We start from the raw sequence: 15037 nt of genomic DNA on the forward strand, positions 1-15037 counted from the left end.
TTCAGCAGTGGGTTTTGGTATAAAGGTTAGCCATTGGAACGTGGAGAGAAGGAAGTTCATGCTGTGGATTTAGAAGTTGGTCACCAGCCTTCTCACAAGGTCTATAATGGGGATTTGTTAGAGAGTTTAGGTATGTGTATACAAACCTTTTCCAAAGGAAGAACTGTGGGGCCATGCATAGGACATGGCCAACACGGAACTGTAAGAACCTGAAGAACCATAAGCTGTGGTGGAGAGTTTGTTAGAATATTTTTTTTAACGGGTAGTTGTAGAAGATATACATCCCAGGGTAAGTTGGAAAAGTAGCTTGCTGAGTAGGTTTGGGTTCTTTTCCATCTACATATACTCAAGCAGCAATACCTAGGCCAAGTGCAACACTTAATTCTCTATTCCCCTTTCTCATGGTGCCCCATGAGACTAAGAAAAATGCAGATGGTAGGATTGTAGATGGAAAAAACTTCAGTGTAGATCCTCTTAGTCATTGTATTTCATTGATCAAGGGCTTTTGGTGGAATTTCCCCCACTTCATTCTAGATTGTCATTTTTCCCCAAAATGCTTCTTCCACTTTAAAAATTATATTCTTTTACCTTACATTAACTAACAAGAAAAGAAGATAAAAATGGGTTATATATGCAGTAGATAGAGATAGCAAGTGAGAGTGGCTATCAGAGAGTACGAATTTCAGGAAAAGCCAAAACCCAGCCCCACATAGTCTTCAGCATTTCCTGGAACATTTAAGGGCCCAAACAAAATTTAACCGTTCCTTTAAATCCCCTTCTAATTCAGAATAATTTGAAAATAAATATTTGGCATTTTTTTCTTCTGCCTCCCCCCTTCCAAAAAAATACGTATACTGCTGTTCCTCCACCCGCCCATTGGAACAAACCTTGAGGGAGTGGTGAAGGAGCTGTTTAAAGAGGAAACAATATCTGACCTCAGTTTATCCCCTCATCTGGTTCTTCATTTGTCCCTGCTGAGGAACAGAACTTGTCTTTTGTCTGTAACACAAATACATCTTCACCTCCCTCCCTTCCCACTTTCCCCCACCCGCTCTTCTCACTCCCTTCTATTATGGTTCCAATCAATGATGTCATTATGTGTGCCATTCAACTGCTGTTGAACCACTTGGCTATAGGAATTTGGAAGAGCAAAGAGGCAGAATGGAATTTTTTTCTCTCTTGCCCAGGGCTCTTGAAAATGTATTCTAATTTGAACTAGAGAAATAGGAGTCAGGTGTTCTTTGCTCAACTTCCTCTTCTATCTTTCCACTATGCCCTAACCCTCAAACACACTTTTTATGTAGCTGTGTATGAGGAAAAAATTGGACAGGAAATGTTAGGGATGTAAACTGAACGCTTTAAGAAGTAAAGGTTTAAAAATTGGGGGAAGCAAGATGAAATTTTTGATGCTGTGTCAGCACTTATGCTGGCGTTTTGCCCTGTTTACCGTAAATTGGATCTTTGAGAAGTTTCTGATAGATACTTCTGATACTTCCCTAAAGTACATGATTAAGACCACTAGGATCTTGTACCTTTTCATTTTGTTTTTCTCTCTCTGATTTCATTCATTGAGTTTGAACCCAGACAACCTAGAGGTAAGAAAATTTGTAGTAAGAAAAAAACTCACTCTTTTCTCTCTCTCCTGCTCGATACCCTGCCCCCACCAGTGTCGTTGCATTCCTGCTTCTGACATGTCAGAACTGATGACTTTGATAAAAAACAAGTTTTATACCTCTCTGGTCTCCCTGTAGTCTTTGCCCCAAGAGTAAACACAGCTTGGAAAAGGAGGGGAATGCTGGATTCTGTTGAGTCTGTTTTACTTTTAAATACCTTCACTTGTTTTTGCCAGCCAAGTTCTTGGGGTGGGACCATTCTCTGAGTGTCAGTTAAAAAAAAAAAAAAAGTGCCACTCTTAGTACATAAGGTAAATATTTTTTAAAACCCACCTGTAAAACACATTATATCTGATTGTATGTCTGGTTTTATGCCTGATTTTGGGGTGACCAGTAGCTGCCCTGGCTTTTCTAAGCAGAGCAGTGTCTGTCTGATCACTCCCAGATACTCTCCCTGGCTGTGGTGAAATGTGAGCTAACCATCTGAATCTAAGTCTACCCATCCTTCACAATCTATACAGGAGGAAAAAGTGTTGGGTGTTTTTTGTTTTGGTTTGTTTTTTTTGGTGTGTTGTTAGTTTTTTGGAGTGGGGGCAAATTTTGGTATTTGAAGGCTCCTCATGACGTGAGAGCTGTAGCAGTATAGAAATGTTTGAGATGTATTTTAATACTGCTTGAGAGGCTACCGCTTGAGCAATACTGTTCTTTGGGTTGACATTAATAAGGAGAGGGAGGGGCTGGCCCCATGACGTAGCGGTTAAGTGCGCACACTCCGCTGCTGGCGGCCCGGGTTCAGATCCTGGGCGTGCACTGATGCACCGCCTGTCGGGCCATGCTGTGGCAGCATCCCACATAAAGTGGAGGAAGATGGGCATGGATGTTAGACCAGGGCCAGTCTTCCTTAGCAAAAAAAGAATAGGATTGGCATGGATGTTAGCTCAGGGCTGATTTTCCTCAGGGAAAAAAAAAAAAAGGAGAGGTAACATTTTATTTTAAAAAATACATATGGGTTCAATTTAAGTAAGATTTAATGATTACATAATAATAGTTCATTTTCTTATGTACTCACCAAAATAGCAAAGTTGCTTTTCATGCCTTGATAGCTGAAGCAGGTCTGATAAAATTCTATAGTATTTTGGAGATGGAGAGGGGGATGAAGTATAGGGGGACACTTGGTGATGATGTTTGCAAACTAGCAAAGGCCCAGTTTTTAATAAAATCTGAGGTCCCTTGTTAAAATCTAGAAAATATTAACTCCTTTCCTCCCCAACCTGTCCTTTGCTACTCTTTTCTCTCATTTTAAAAATAGTATTTTAACTAAATCTTGCCTTCTCATCCCCAGAACAGATCTTAGGGCAGAAATAGAAATATATTTTCAGGGTGTGCCAGATTTGGAGTTCATATCAAATTTTTTTTAAAATTTTATTTATTGATTTATTTTTCCCCCAAAGCCCCAGTAGATAGTTGTGTGTCATAGCTGCACATCCGTCTAGTTGCTGTATGTGGGACGCGGCCTCAGCATGGCCGGAGAAGCGGTGCATTGGTGTGCGCCCGGGATCCGAACCCGGGCCGCCAGCAGTGGAGCACGCGCACTTAACCGCTAAGCCACGGGGCCGGCCCTCAAATATTGAATTTTTTTTTTTTTTTTGAGGAAGATTGGCCGTGAGCTAACATCTGTTGCTGGTCTTCCTCCTTTTTTCCTTTTTTTCTCCCCAAAGCCCCAGTAGATAGTTGTATGTCATAGTTGTGCATCCTTCTAGTTGCTGTATGTGGGATGCCGCCTCAGCATGGCTTGATGAGCAGTGATTAGGTCCTCGCCCAGGATCCGAACTGGAGAACCCTGGGCCACCGAAGTGGAGTGTGCTAACTTAACTGCTGCACCACCGGGCCAGCTCCAAAATACTGAATTTTTAAATCCCTAGCAGTGAAGAAGTTACCAAGAAGGAGGTTATGTCTGAAATGCTTGGTGTCTGGATTTTAGAAAGTATTTATTGAGTGAAGTGTTTATTGAGGTATAGAGTAGAGGAAGCAGTTATAAGGTTTTCACTTCATGCTCATGCTGAGGTATAAGATGGTTGAGGAGGAAGAGCAACTGGAAATGAACAGAGCTATGAGATGAGAGACCTTGTATGATGGGCCTTTTTAGTGCTTTAAATGAACAAGCAAAATACATGAGCCTTTAGACAAAACTTATCTCTTCTCCTGTCTGTTCTTCACCTCGTTGATATTCCCCCTCTTCATCTGTATCAGTTCTCTAGAAGAAAATACCTTTGTATGCTTGAACCTGTAGCCTCCCTCTTTCCCCCACATACCTGAGGGTGTTCCCTGATCTTGTTTTGGCATGTTCTTCCTGTATTGAACTCCTTTGGTGAGTCTCTCCGTTCCTCTATTTGAATTCTAAGAAGGCAGCAAGACAGGTGTGCTCCTTAGAGCCAGCTGTGATTCCTTCATAGCTTTCTTTTTTCCTTAACGTCCTTTCAGCTGAGATGTCCTGTTTGTAGGAAGTATAAACCTTTTTGGAAGGCCTCTAATTCTTTTGGGGGGAAATTGGAGTGGAGTAGCAGCCTTATTGGGACTTGATGAGAAAATTGGCGGGGAGGGGCTGTACTTTTTTCAAAGCTATTTGCAGTAGTTCTCAACTATAGCTGCACGTAAGGGTTGCCAGGGGACTCTTTTTCTTTCTTTCTGTTTTTCTTTTTTTTTGTTTTTTGTTTTTTTGCTGAGGAAGACTGGCCCTGAGCTAACATCTGTTGCTAATCTTCGTCTATTTTGTATGTGGGTTGCTGCCACAGCATGGCTGATGAGTGGTGTAGGTCCGTGCCCAGGACCGAAACCCACGAACCTGGGCCGCCGAAGCGAAGTACACCAAACTTTAACCACTACGCCATGGGGCCGGCCCTAACCCTTTTTAAAATACAGCTCCCCAGGCTGTTCCTTGTGAGATTCAGATTTCTTAGGTTAGGGTAAAGCCAGAAATATGCATTTTAAAATATTATAGGTGAAAAGAATCTGTTTTCCTAGTGCTCATTGTAAATTTTGATTGCTTGGGTAACTTGTCCTTCATTCTCTATATATTTTGGCTAAGATAGCATTCACCTCCCCTCAAAAGTTTTTAGCTTCCCTCTACTGACTTCTTGACATTTCTGCCAAGCTCTGCATCGCTTATCCTTAAAAGCAGCAGCTTCCTGGCTTTTAAGGGAGGGAGGTGGGGACTTTTAATAGAAACTTGGTTTCCGGGGGTCTCAAGTGTGAAGCCTTCATTTCCTCCACCTGCCTTGCTTTGTCCTACAATCAGCTAGAGCAAGACCGAAACGACCTCCTCTGGGGTTGGAGAGGAGTGGGGGTTGGGGAAAGAGCTCAATTTGGACAAGAGAAAGAAAAAGTGATGGGAACTAGTGACTCAGAAGAGTGTTTGGTTCTGAGCTGGGTTTTGGGGCTTCAAATCCTGTAAGGATAGGAGGAGGTACAGTTTCTGGTGGTCTCTCTTTCTGGTGTAGCTTCAAAGTTCCTGGCACCTTTCTGGCCCTAGAAAATTGATTCTGTTCTCACAGTTGACAGATGGTTGAGTATAGGTAAGATGGTTGTATTGGGAGGTGTATTATGTGTATGTGTGGGGAGTGTTGGAGTATCTCTACTATGTACATGCTAAGATTGTATCCCCTCTGCTGGTTCAGTCCTTCGCCATTAGTCCTGCCTAAGCTCTGTGCGTTGGTTTTTAAGACCACCCCATGTTCTGTGGCCTGGTTGGCATAAAGACTCAGGAATAAACATGTTCAGATGACTTTCAGAAACTGGGGCGAGGAGGTGACAGCTGTGTGTTTAAGCATTGAAGTGTTTCTGAGAGAAAAGCCATCAGTTGCTGTCATTCACCCTGGGAGTATGAAATTGGAAGCCCACTTACCCTGGAGTGTTTCATAACCTTTACCTCTGGGAAGTCAAGGCCATGTCATTATTAATCTACCATCGCCTGAAAGCCCCCAGGCTCTGCTTTTCATCCTGCCGTCAGTCACGTGGCAGTGAGAGTCAGGAAAGTGACCGTAATGCTCCCTCTTTTCCATTTTGCCTATTACCTTACATTCCCTTGGAAAATCGGATTGGACTGAGAACTATTAACATCTTAGTATGGTAATTCATTTACAAAAAGGGACAGTTGTTTGTTATTTTTGCAAAATGTGACCATCTTAGCTCAGTATCAGCCTCTCTTCTGTCACTCCAAGGACAAGACTTCTGAGAAAATAACTGTTGAAGTGGGATAAATAAAGTGGCAGGGTTTAGGTCCTAATGGGAATATATATGAGACTTTTACATTGTACAGTGTTGGATGTGAACAATAGCTCAGTCATTAAAACAGCTATACTATAGGAGATTGGCCAGCTCCAACTCAACAGCAGTACCTGAGCTTCCCTGAAGTGCCCCTTACTAACTTGTAAGGATATCTCTGACTGAATAGATTGGAATTTCTGCTTCTCATACATGGTGAAAGGAGGGGTGATGAGTGAGTGAGCTTGTTGCACTGCCCAGGAAAAATGCCTGGCTTGGTTCATTCTTTTGGTCTCTGAAAATAGTGAGGATATCTCTTATTTGAATTCAGTAAATACTCTAGCTTTGTGTTTTGGGAATTACTGAGTTCAGATTCCCTAAATAAGCCTGGGTTACATTTGGGTCACTGTTTTTGTTTCTCCTAGTTTCTCTTTATGATCCAGAGTGGGGCTGGTAATAAGATTGAAGAGGTGAATGCTTTTAACACACACAGCCCATGGGGCGCTAATTAAATCAAAGCGGGCTCCTTTTGGCAAAGCAAATGACCCCAGCACACTAAGCTTGGAGCGGTATACTTTATTGTATTCAGGGTAAAATTGGTAAGTTTTGAAAAATATTCTCTTGAATTTGAATCTTGAAGACAAGTTGAGTTTGGAAGATAACAAAGCTAGAACTCCATTTTAGGTAAAAATCTTATACTTGATAACTACTCTTTGCCATAAAAAAAGGAAGTCACTTTAGAAAGCATCTATGATATTCAGGCTGCCAGTTGTTGCAGCTGATCTTCCATTTGGGACTTAATTCTTGGGTACAGTGTATGTGCCATGGAAACCATTGACAAGAGCCCTTAATTTAAAATTTCTGGTTATAACCTGGTACCTCCTGCCCCTCTCTTTTTCTTTCTTGGGGAATTGAGGTATTTTTTAATTAATTGCATTATATTTAGAGAGAAATAAGTTCTTAAGGGACCGGAAGCAACCCTGTAACTAACTGCACTTTATCTTGTCTTCTAAGCTTCTACCTCAGGATCTGGGTCTTGGATCTCCATCTCTGGATCTTATGTTTCTCTCTCACCTCAGTACTTCTGGCCTCTCCTTTCTAATAGAAATATTTTCAAAACCATTTGTCAGAGATAGGCCACACATTTGGATCCCAACTTCATAGCAGCCAGTAGAAAGAGGAAAACACAGTTGTGCTATTTACAGTGATTCACAGGGTTCAGAAGATAAAAACTAACGAGTTGCTCAGCAAAAGCATAACTATTTTGGGTCTGGGGACCAGAAAGAAAATTTCCCCTTGGGTTCTCATAATACAGTAATGTAATGAACAGTGGCATACATCTTTATAGTATTGTGAATTCATAATCCCCGTGAGGTTAAGGATCTTTGTCTTATTCATCTCTCTATTCCCAGTGCCAGAACAGTGCCTGACCCAAAGTAGATACTCAGTGGATATTTGAATGACTAGTGGATGAATGGATTAATCATATGGTTTCAATGTTATTGAAAATGTTGATAGAAATTGATGTCACATAATTCAGTGAAAGCAATTCCTCGAGGGCCTTTAGAGTAGTTGGGATTGGTCTACAGAGTTAGAGGCTGGATCCTTGCTCAGTTCCCTCAGATATTACCTTGTATAAGGATCTTTTTTTGAGTCATTAATTATTAGGGATGATGAAATCAGTAAAGCCTGGCAGCATAGATTTTTTTAGGGTCCCAGAAAGAGAAGATGGGTAATAGTACCTAGTGGAGAAGACTGTGGTTTTGTCTTGTTACTATTCTGCCACACTTTAGCCCTAAATTTAGTCATCTGTCCAAATACTCATTTGCCTTGCAGCTAAAGGGAATTTTCTTATTGCCTTGGTAGTGGGTCTGATTCTTACCAACTTCTGATGACTTCACTTCTAATGTAGAAGAACGAATGGCATTGTTAGCTCAGAATTTTGTTGGTAGTCTCAGACTTTGTTTTAAGGACCTGAAGAAATGTTGCAATAAAAATAATAGCTAATATTTATTGAATACCTCTATACGATAGTTCCTATGTACTAAACACTTTCACACATGTAATTTTTACCTTGGGGGAGCCTTGAATGTCCCAGTCTTCTCCCTCAGCAGGTATCATTTTCTTTACATTGCCTGAGGATTTTCCAAATATGAAAGGGAAACAAGGAGAAAAGTGAATTTTAAAAAGTTGAAGATGTCTTCTGAAGGGCTCAGTTTGGAACTATCTTATTCCATAATGGAAAATGCAGTGATAGTGATTCATGGGGATATTTGGCTTTATTAAATTTACTTCATGCTTTCTGTCTTGTGTTTTTTGTGTGGGCTCTCTCCTCTTCTGCACAATTCTCTTTCTCATTTTTATCAATGCGCTTTTAAAAAAGAAAAACAAGGCAGTTATTGAGAGATACGAAGAATACGTATGCTGAAATTATTGGCGTCAGTCAGTTGGCTTGCTGTTTAAATCTCGAGTGAGAGGATGGGGTGAGTGAAGTATATGGATCAATCCGAACATCCAGTGCCTGTGTTTAGTTAGTGAGGACAGGTTTCTCCTCTGATTTTGGATGTAAGTTGTATGTTTTTGGGAGTTTTCACTTGATAGGAAATAAGAGCGTTTCAGATTCCTGCACTGTTCTTCCTATACAGGAGCATGCATGGGAAAAAGAAAGATTTGTTAGTGGTTGAGAGTTTGCGGGAGGGAAGTCGGGGAGGGATGAAGAAGGGAAAGGTTTGCAAATGCATATGACACTGAGCTAGAGGGGTCAGTGCTGCCTGCAGATGCACAGCCCCATTTGTGCACTTGAGCATGGCCTGGGGGAGCATTGGCCTGATGAATGCAGAGAGAGATGCGTTTTGATCGAGGTAATTTTCCTCAGATGGGTCTCACCATCCCATGAATCAAAACCTGTCAGCAAGGAGCTAAAGATGGAGTGAAGTTTATTGTACGTTTGTTTCCATGCGACACTGTCACGCTAGAAGGGTCAAGTGAGAGAGATCATTAGAACTGTGTTGATTTACTGGGCCTGTTGTGCACTTTCCCTGCAGGGCAAGGAGAGAGGCTTTAGGAGGGGAGCTGAGGAGTGCTGGGTGGGGAGGGAAGGGCAGGCATGCACAAAGTGAATAAAACCCTCTGCGAGTCTCTGTGGGTGAGGGGTGGGCAGGCTGTGTAGGGAGTGTGAGGTGGGGGATCTGTATGGTTTTTTTTCCCCTAGAGCCCCTGGTAGATTTGGAGCAGATGCTCTGCCTGGATCTCCAGGAGAGGCACCAGAGATCTAATTTAAAAAGGAAGCTCATGGGGAAATCTCTGATACTAGCCTTAGTAGCTAGAGAAGTACATCCCCCTCCCTTTTTTTCCTCCCTCATTCTTTCCTCACCTTTGAGCTCGAAAGGAAACGCAGGAAATTTAAATTAGAATTCAGACTCCTCATTTCAAGATGTAGCAAAATAGAGAACCAGAGGAAAGGCTGTCACACATTCCAAATGGATGTAGGCTTTGTGATGACATTTCTGAAGGGAGCAGCCCTAGGGTTTGTGCTGAGAGAACGGCTGGGTTTTAGGAGTAGCATCTCCCTCTCTGTGATTTGAACTTGAAGTACCCCAGGCACTGAATGGAATGAAAAAAAGTACGTAGTGGTAGTTCAGCAAGATATGGTATTGTCCTCTCTCTACTCAGGAAGGAAATGGGATGCTCCTTTTATTCCCCCTAAAACTTTTTCTTGCTTGGCCTTTTTGAGACTTAGCAAAATAGAGATTTCATCTAGAATATTCTATAGAGGTTCTTATTTTGAAATCTCCATTTATATCCCTTATTCATTTTTATCGTAGTGGTAGTAGACAAAATCAAGAAAACTTTTCCTAATGACTTTGGTAAGGAAAAATATAGTGAGGCCTGTGTTCCTTGGAAACCCTCCTAATTCTTTTATTACAGTTCAACAGATGGAATAGCCAGTTAGCCAAAATTAGAAACAAATTCAGTCAAGAAAATCTTTAGTATAAGATTACTAACTGGAGTTCTTTCCCTAGATCTCTACTTAGTTACAAAGTTGCAGCTATATGGTATGGTAGAAAGGGGATGGGATCCTAGCATTGACCCAAGTTATTGAGTGATGTGGAAGTGGTTGAAGTAGTTCACAACTACTTTTAGCTAAAGGTGTAAGTTCTTCCCTTGGCAAAGTACTTTTTCCATTCTGCTGCTATTCTTCCAAAGAAATGCTTATGTGAGGTACCTGAGGAGATGGTAAAGTTAGGAAAGTGGGTTCTTGAGTAAAATGTCCTGGGTTCCATTCCTGGCTCTGCCACTTACTATTTGTGTGCGACTTTGGGCAAGTTACTGAATCTCTCTAAGCCTCAGTTTTCTTATCTATGAAATGAATTTTGTTATAGTACCTACTATGTTTAAGATTGTTATAAGAAGTAAATGAGATATTGCATGTAAAGAACTTCATACAGGGGCCGGCCCCGTGGCTTGGTGGTTAAGTGCGCGCGCTCCGATGCTGGTGGCCCGGGTTCGGATCCCGGGCGCGCACCGAGGCACCACTTCTCCGTCCATCCTGGGGCCGAGTCCCACATACAGCAACTAGAAGGATGTGCAGCTGTGACATACAACTATCTACTGGGGCTTTGGGGGGAAAAAAATAAATGAATAAAAAAAATCTTTAAAAAAAAAGAACTTCATACAGTATTTGGCACATAGTAAGCACTCAAATGTTAGTGGCTGTAATATTATCATCATTATTTTATGATTATTAAAGACAAGAATACTTTTTTTCTTGGAACCTGGCTCAATGTTTTACAGTAGTTTAGTTTACATTAATTATGTGCCCACTATGGATTTGCTGATGGGTATGAAAAAGGCAGAAAAACTATGTAGGCGATATTCTGTTCTAGTAATATGCTATGAATAAGTGATAACTCATGTGTAGGAGTTCTTCAGTCCTTCACAACTACCAGCCTTTCTTACTCCCTAGAAGTCAGATGCGGCAAAAGGGAGAAAATGAACATGTTTCTCAGTCTGAAAGAGCCAAAGTAAGACCAAGAAGGTTCTGCCTACTGTGTTCAGAGAGCTGGGCTAGTTAAACAAATCGAACACAGAAAGCTGGATAGCTGCCCTGCTTTCGGCCGAAGAGGTGGCTCCTGTGGTCATAGGAGCAAAGGCAACTCCTTGGTTGAGGTTGAGAGCAGAAGTATTAAAAAATTCCTCTGTTTCTGTAGGTCTCTTGATTGCCTTTCCTTTTGACTCTGTGGTTTTTGAGACACCCAGAGACACAGATTGCAGGAATATGAACTCTGTGGGGTATAAAAAAAATCCAGGGGCTGGCCCCGTGGCATAGCGGTTAAGTGCGCGTGCTCTGCTGCTGGCGGCCCGGGTTCGGATCCCGGGCTTGCATCGATGCACTGCTTGTCAGGCCGTGCTGTGGCGGCATCCCGTATAAGTGGAGGAAGATGAGCACAGATGTTAGCCCAGGGCCAGTCGTCCTCAGCGAAAAAAGAGGAGGATTGACATGGATGTTAGCTCAGGGCTGATCTTCCTCACAAAAAAAATAAATAAATAAGAATTACAATTAAAAATTTAAAAAATCCAGCTCAGGAGCACCACACAAAGGTTTGTTCAAAAGTTTGTTTGAGGGGCCGGCCCTGTGGTGTAGTGGTTAAGTGCTTGCGCTCCGCTGCTGGCGGCCCGGGTTCGGATCCTGGGCGCACACAGACGCACTGCTTGTCAGGCCATGCTGTGGTGGCGTCCCACATAAAGTGGAGGAAGATGGGCACGGATGTTAGCTCAGGGCCAGTCTTCCTCAGCAAAAAGAAGGAAGATTGCACCAGTGTTAGCTCAGGGCTGGTCTTCCTCACACACACACAAAAAAAATTAAAAAATAAAAAGGTTTGTTTAAACTCTTTTGACCTGACCTTATGTTGATTACCTTTTGTAAATAAAGTGAGAAAAAACTGTCATGGCCCATGGTGAGGGTGGTTTTGTGTGTATGGAGTTGAGGGTCTCTTGAGATATATGAGAGGATAGGATCTTTGTCTAGATGTGCCAAGTTGTAGAAAAATCCTTCTGGGGGAAAAAAACACCCATGGAGCCCACCTGATTGTAAATGTTTACTAATCCTAGCGCTGGGCTTTTGATTACTGGTGAGAGGGTATACGGGGAAGATGGAAAAGGAGAAAATAACTGTTAAAGTGGGATAAATAAAGTGGCAGAGTTTAGGTCCTGATGGGAATATATATGAGACTTTTACATTGAACAGTGTTGGGTGCTAACAGTAGCTCAGTCTTTAAAACAGCTATAGGAGAATGGCCAGCTCCAACTCACAGTAAGCTGAAACGTTCTCTCCAGTTTCCAGTTCTCTCCAACCTTCTCTCTGCAGGTGTTATTCAGCAAAGCCTCAGTTTTCCTTGTCTCTGAGCTACAAAAATTTCTTCAGCACAAAAATTTGTTTTATGGATATTTCTTACTGTTTTTTTGACTCTACTTGTCTTATGAGTATTGAGGCCTGACTTAAAATTAAATTTTTAGTCATTCTAGGGACAACATGCTATGGGCTAGCTAGTCTCTTGGATGCTTGGAAAAGATCCAGAGCATCTCTCTCTTAGAGAGTTGACTGCAGCTGTTTACTGGACTCACTTTATTCTTTTTTTTTGCTGGGAAAGTTCGCCCTGAGCCAACATCTGTTGCCAATCTTCCTCTCTCTCTCTTTTTTTTTTTCTCTCCCTAAAGCCCCAGTACATAGTTGTATAGTCTAGTTGTAGGTCCTTCTAGTTCTTCTATGTGAGCCACCACCACAGCATGGCTACTGACAGATGAGTGGTGTGGTTCCACGCCTAGGAACTGAGTCGGGGTTGCCGAAGTGGAGTGTGCCGAATTTTAACCACTAGGCCATCAGGGCTGGCTTGACTCACCTTATTCTTTTTTTTTTTTTTTTTTTTTTTTTTTGGTGGGGAAGATTGGCCCTGAGCTAACATCCGTGCCCGTCATCCTCCATTTTGTCTGTGGGATGCCGCCACAGCATGGCTTGATGAGCGGTGCATTGGTCTGCGCCGGGATTCGAACCTGCGAACCCCAGGCCACTGAAGTGGAGTGTGCGAACTTAACCACTATGCCACTGAGCCAGCCCCTCGACTCACCTTATTCTTATTTCAGAATCATTTCAAACCATTCGGAGCCTTCTATGACTTTGCTTGGGTGTTCATAACACTTGGCTTTCTGTGTAAGTTCTTCAGAAACAGCTTTCTGGCCCCCTTCCCCTTCCTTTCCTTGGCAAGTAAATGGAACTTATAAGTAGTGTTCAACTAGTAGTTTGGGTGCCTTCTACCAACCTGCTCCCTGCAGGTATTATTCAGCAAAGCCTCAGTTTTCCTTATCTCTGAACTACAAAAATTTCTTCAGCACAAAAATTTGTTTTATGGGTATTTCTTACTATTTTTTTGACTCTACTTGTCTTATGAGTATTGAGGCCTGACTTAAAATTAAGTTTTTAGTCATTCTAGGGACAACATGCTATGGGCTAGCTTATTCAGTTTCCTATCTGTTTTTTCTGTTTGTGTGATCCTTAGTTCTTGGCACAAGGTTGGTTGGCATATCATGACCAATAAGTTATAATTTCATTCCCATTTACCTTGTGAATGGAGGCTAGCTTGTTTCAACCATTTTTTTTGTCCATGAACAGTCTGAAGATGATGAGAAACTGAAAAAGAGGAAGGAGCGATTTGGGATTGTTACAAGTTCAGCTGGAACAGGAACCACAGAAGATACAGAGGTAAAATATATACCCAGAATGCTTCATAGAGCCCTTGAAGTGAAATAAGGGTGAATGAACTAAGTAGAGAAACACTGTTATTTCCCTGGCTTACTACTTAAAAATTTTTTTTTTTTTTTTGAGGAAGATCGGCCCTGGGCTAACATCTGCCTATCTTCTTTTTGCTGAGGAAGACTGGCCCTGGGCTAACATCCGTGCCCATCTTCCTCCACTTTATGTGGGATGCCGCCACAGCATGGCTTGACAAGCGGTGCGTCAGTGCCTGCCCGGGATTTGAACCCGGCCCGCCAGCAGTGGAGCACACGCACTTAACCACTATGCCACCAGGCCGGCCCCCTCCCTGGCTTACTTCTTAAGTGCCCAAATGACAAGATCTTTTGTCCTTTGCTTGATATCTCTTTTCTGGATAAAGTGGCCACACTGAATTCCATCAGTATACTTAATTCAGTGTTAGAACAGGTTATCCTAGTAAGGAAGAGCACAAAATTTGGAATCAGATAAGCTTGGATTTGAAAAGTGGCTCTGCCACGTAGTATTACCATATTACTTACAAGTTATGGTACTTTCTGAGCCTCAGTTTCATCATCTGGGAAGTGGAGATAATAATACCTACCTCGAAGTGGTATTTTAAGCATGAAATGATTGTATGTAAAAAAGGATGATTCTGTGTAAAATGCTTGACACAATGCCTGTCATAAGTATTCAGTAAGTAGCAATGTCTCTGATTATCTGCTGGGCATATTTCTTAGATCATTTAATGAAGGCCATGTCCAACCCAACACAACTATAGTTGTGCCTAACTCTCCTCTGGAATAGGACAATGGACTCAAATGAGATTTCTTGTTCTTACCACTTTATTTACAAATAACGGCTTTTTTTTTGGTCTTTTTCTTGTAAGGCTTATGTTCATCTATATCCCAGCTTTGCCTGGAGTAACTCGCATTCACTGAGACTGATTCTTGGCAGACTGCTTAAACCACTGACAGACAATATTGGTTTGCTGATTTGAGAGTATTTATAATAGAGACCAAATGTCACCTGAGGTGTACATAAAGAATAGTTGAAATAATGAATATGTTTAGAATTATAGAAACTTCTTGGGTTGCGAGAAATTTGGATTGTTCTTTCTTCAATTTAATCCAAATTTACTTCTTTCCATCTACCTCTGGAGATGATGTCTGAAAAACTATTACCTCACACATTCTCAAAATCTTATAAAGTCTCTTTTTGAATAAATATCAGAGTCATTCTTGTAAATAAACCCTGAAAATTTGAGAATCTGATCAGTTTACACTCTCTACTAGGGGGAAACTAGAAGAGTTTGTATTTTTTGTGCTACTAAATCAGAATAAAGCATTACCTGTTGTAAGTAAATATTGCTGACTGACTTGTCAGGATGAGCTAGAAA

General features: G+C 41.7%; 1 protein-coding gene across 1 annotated transcript in view; it reads left to right on the top strand.

Annotated features, from left to right (window-relative positions):
• The window catches only part of SARNP (SAP domain containing ribonucleoprotein), a 44753-nt gene that overhangs the window by 28164 nt on the left and 1552 nt on the right, over positions 1-15037 (top strand). Inside the window, exon 10 of the mRNA XM_004429210.3 lies at positions 13540-13629. Within this exon, the coding sequence (XP_004429267.1) occupies positions 13540-13629 (90 nt within the window). The remainder of the gene's footprint in view (positions 1-13539; positions 13630-15037) is intronic.

This window comes from Ceratotherium simum, chromosome 17 (assembly GCF_057802395.1).
Source record: "Ceratotherium simum simum isolate JZ-2026a chromosome 17, ASM5780239v1, whole genome shotgun sequence".
NCBI classification, from domain to species: domain Eukaryota; kingdom Metazoa; phylum Chordata; class Mammalia; order Perissodactyla; family Rhinocerotidae; genus Ceratotherium; species Ceratotherium simum.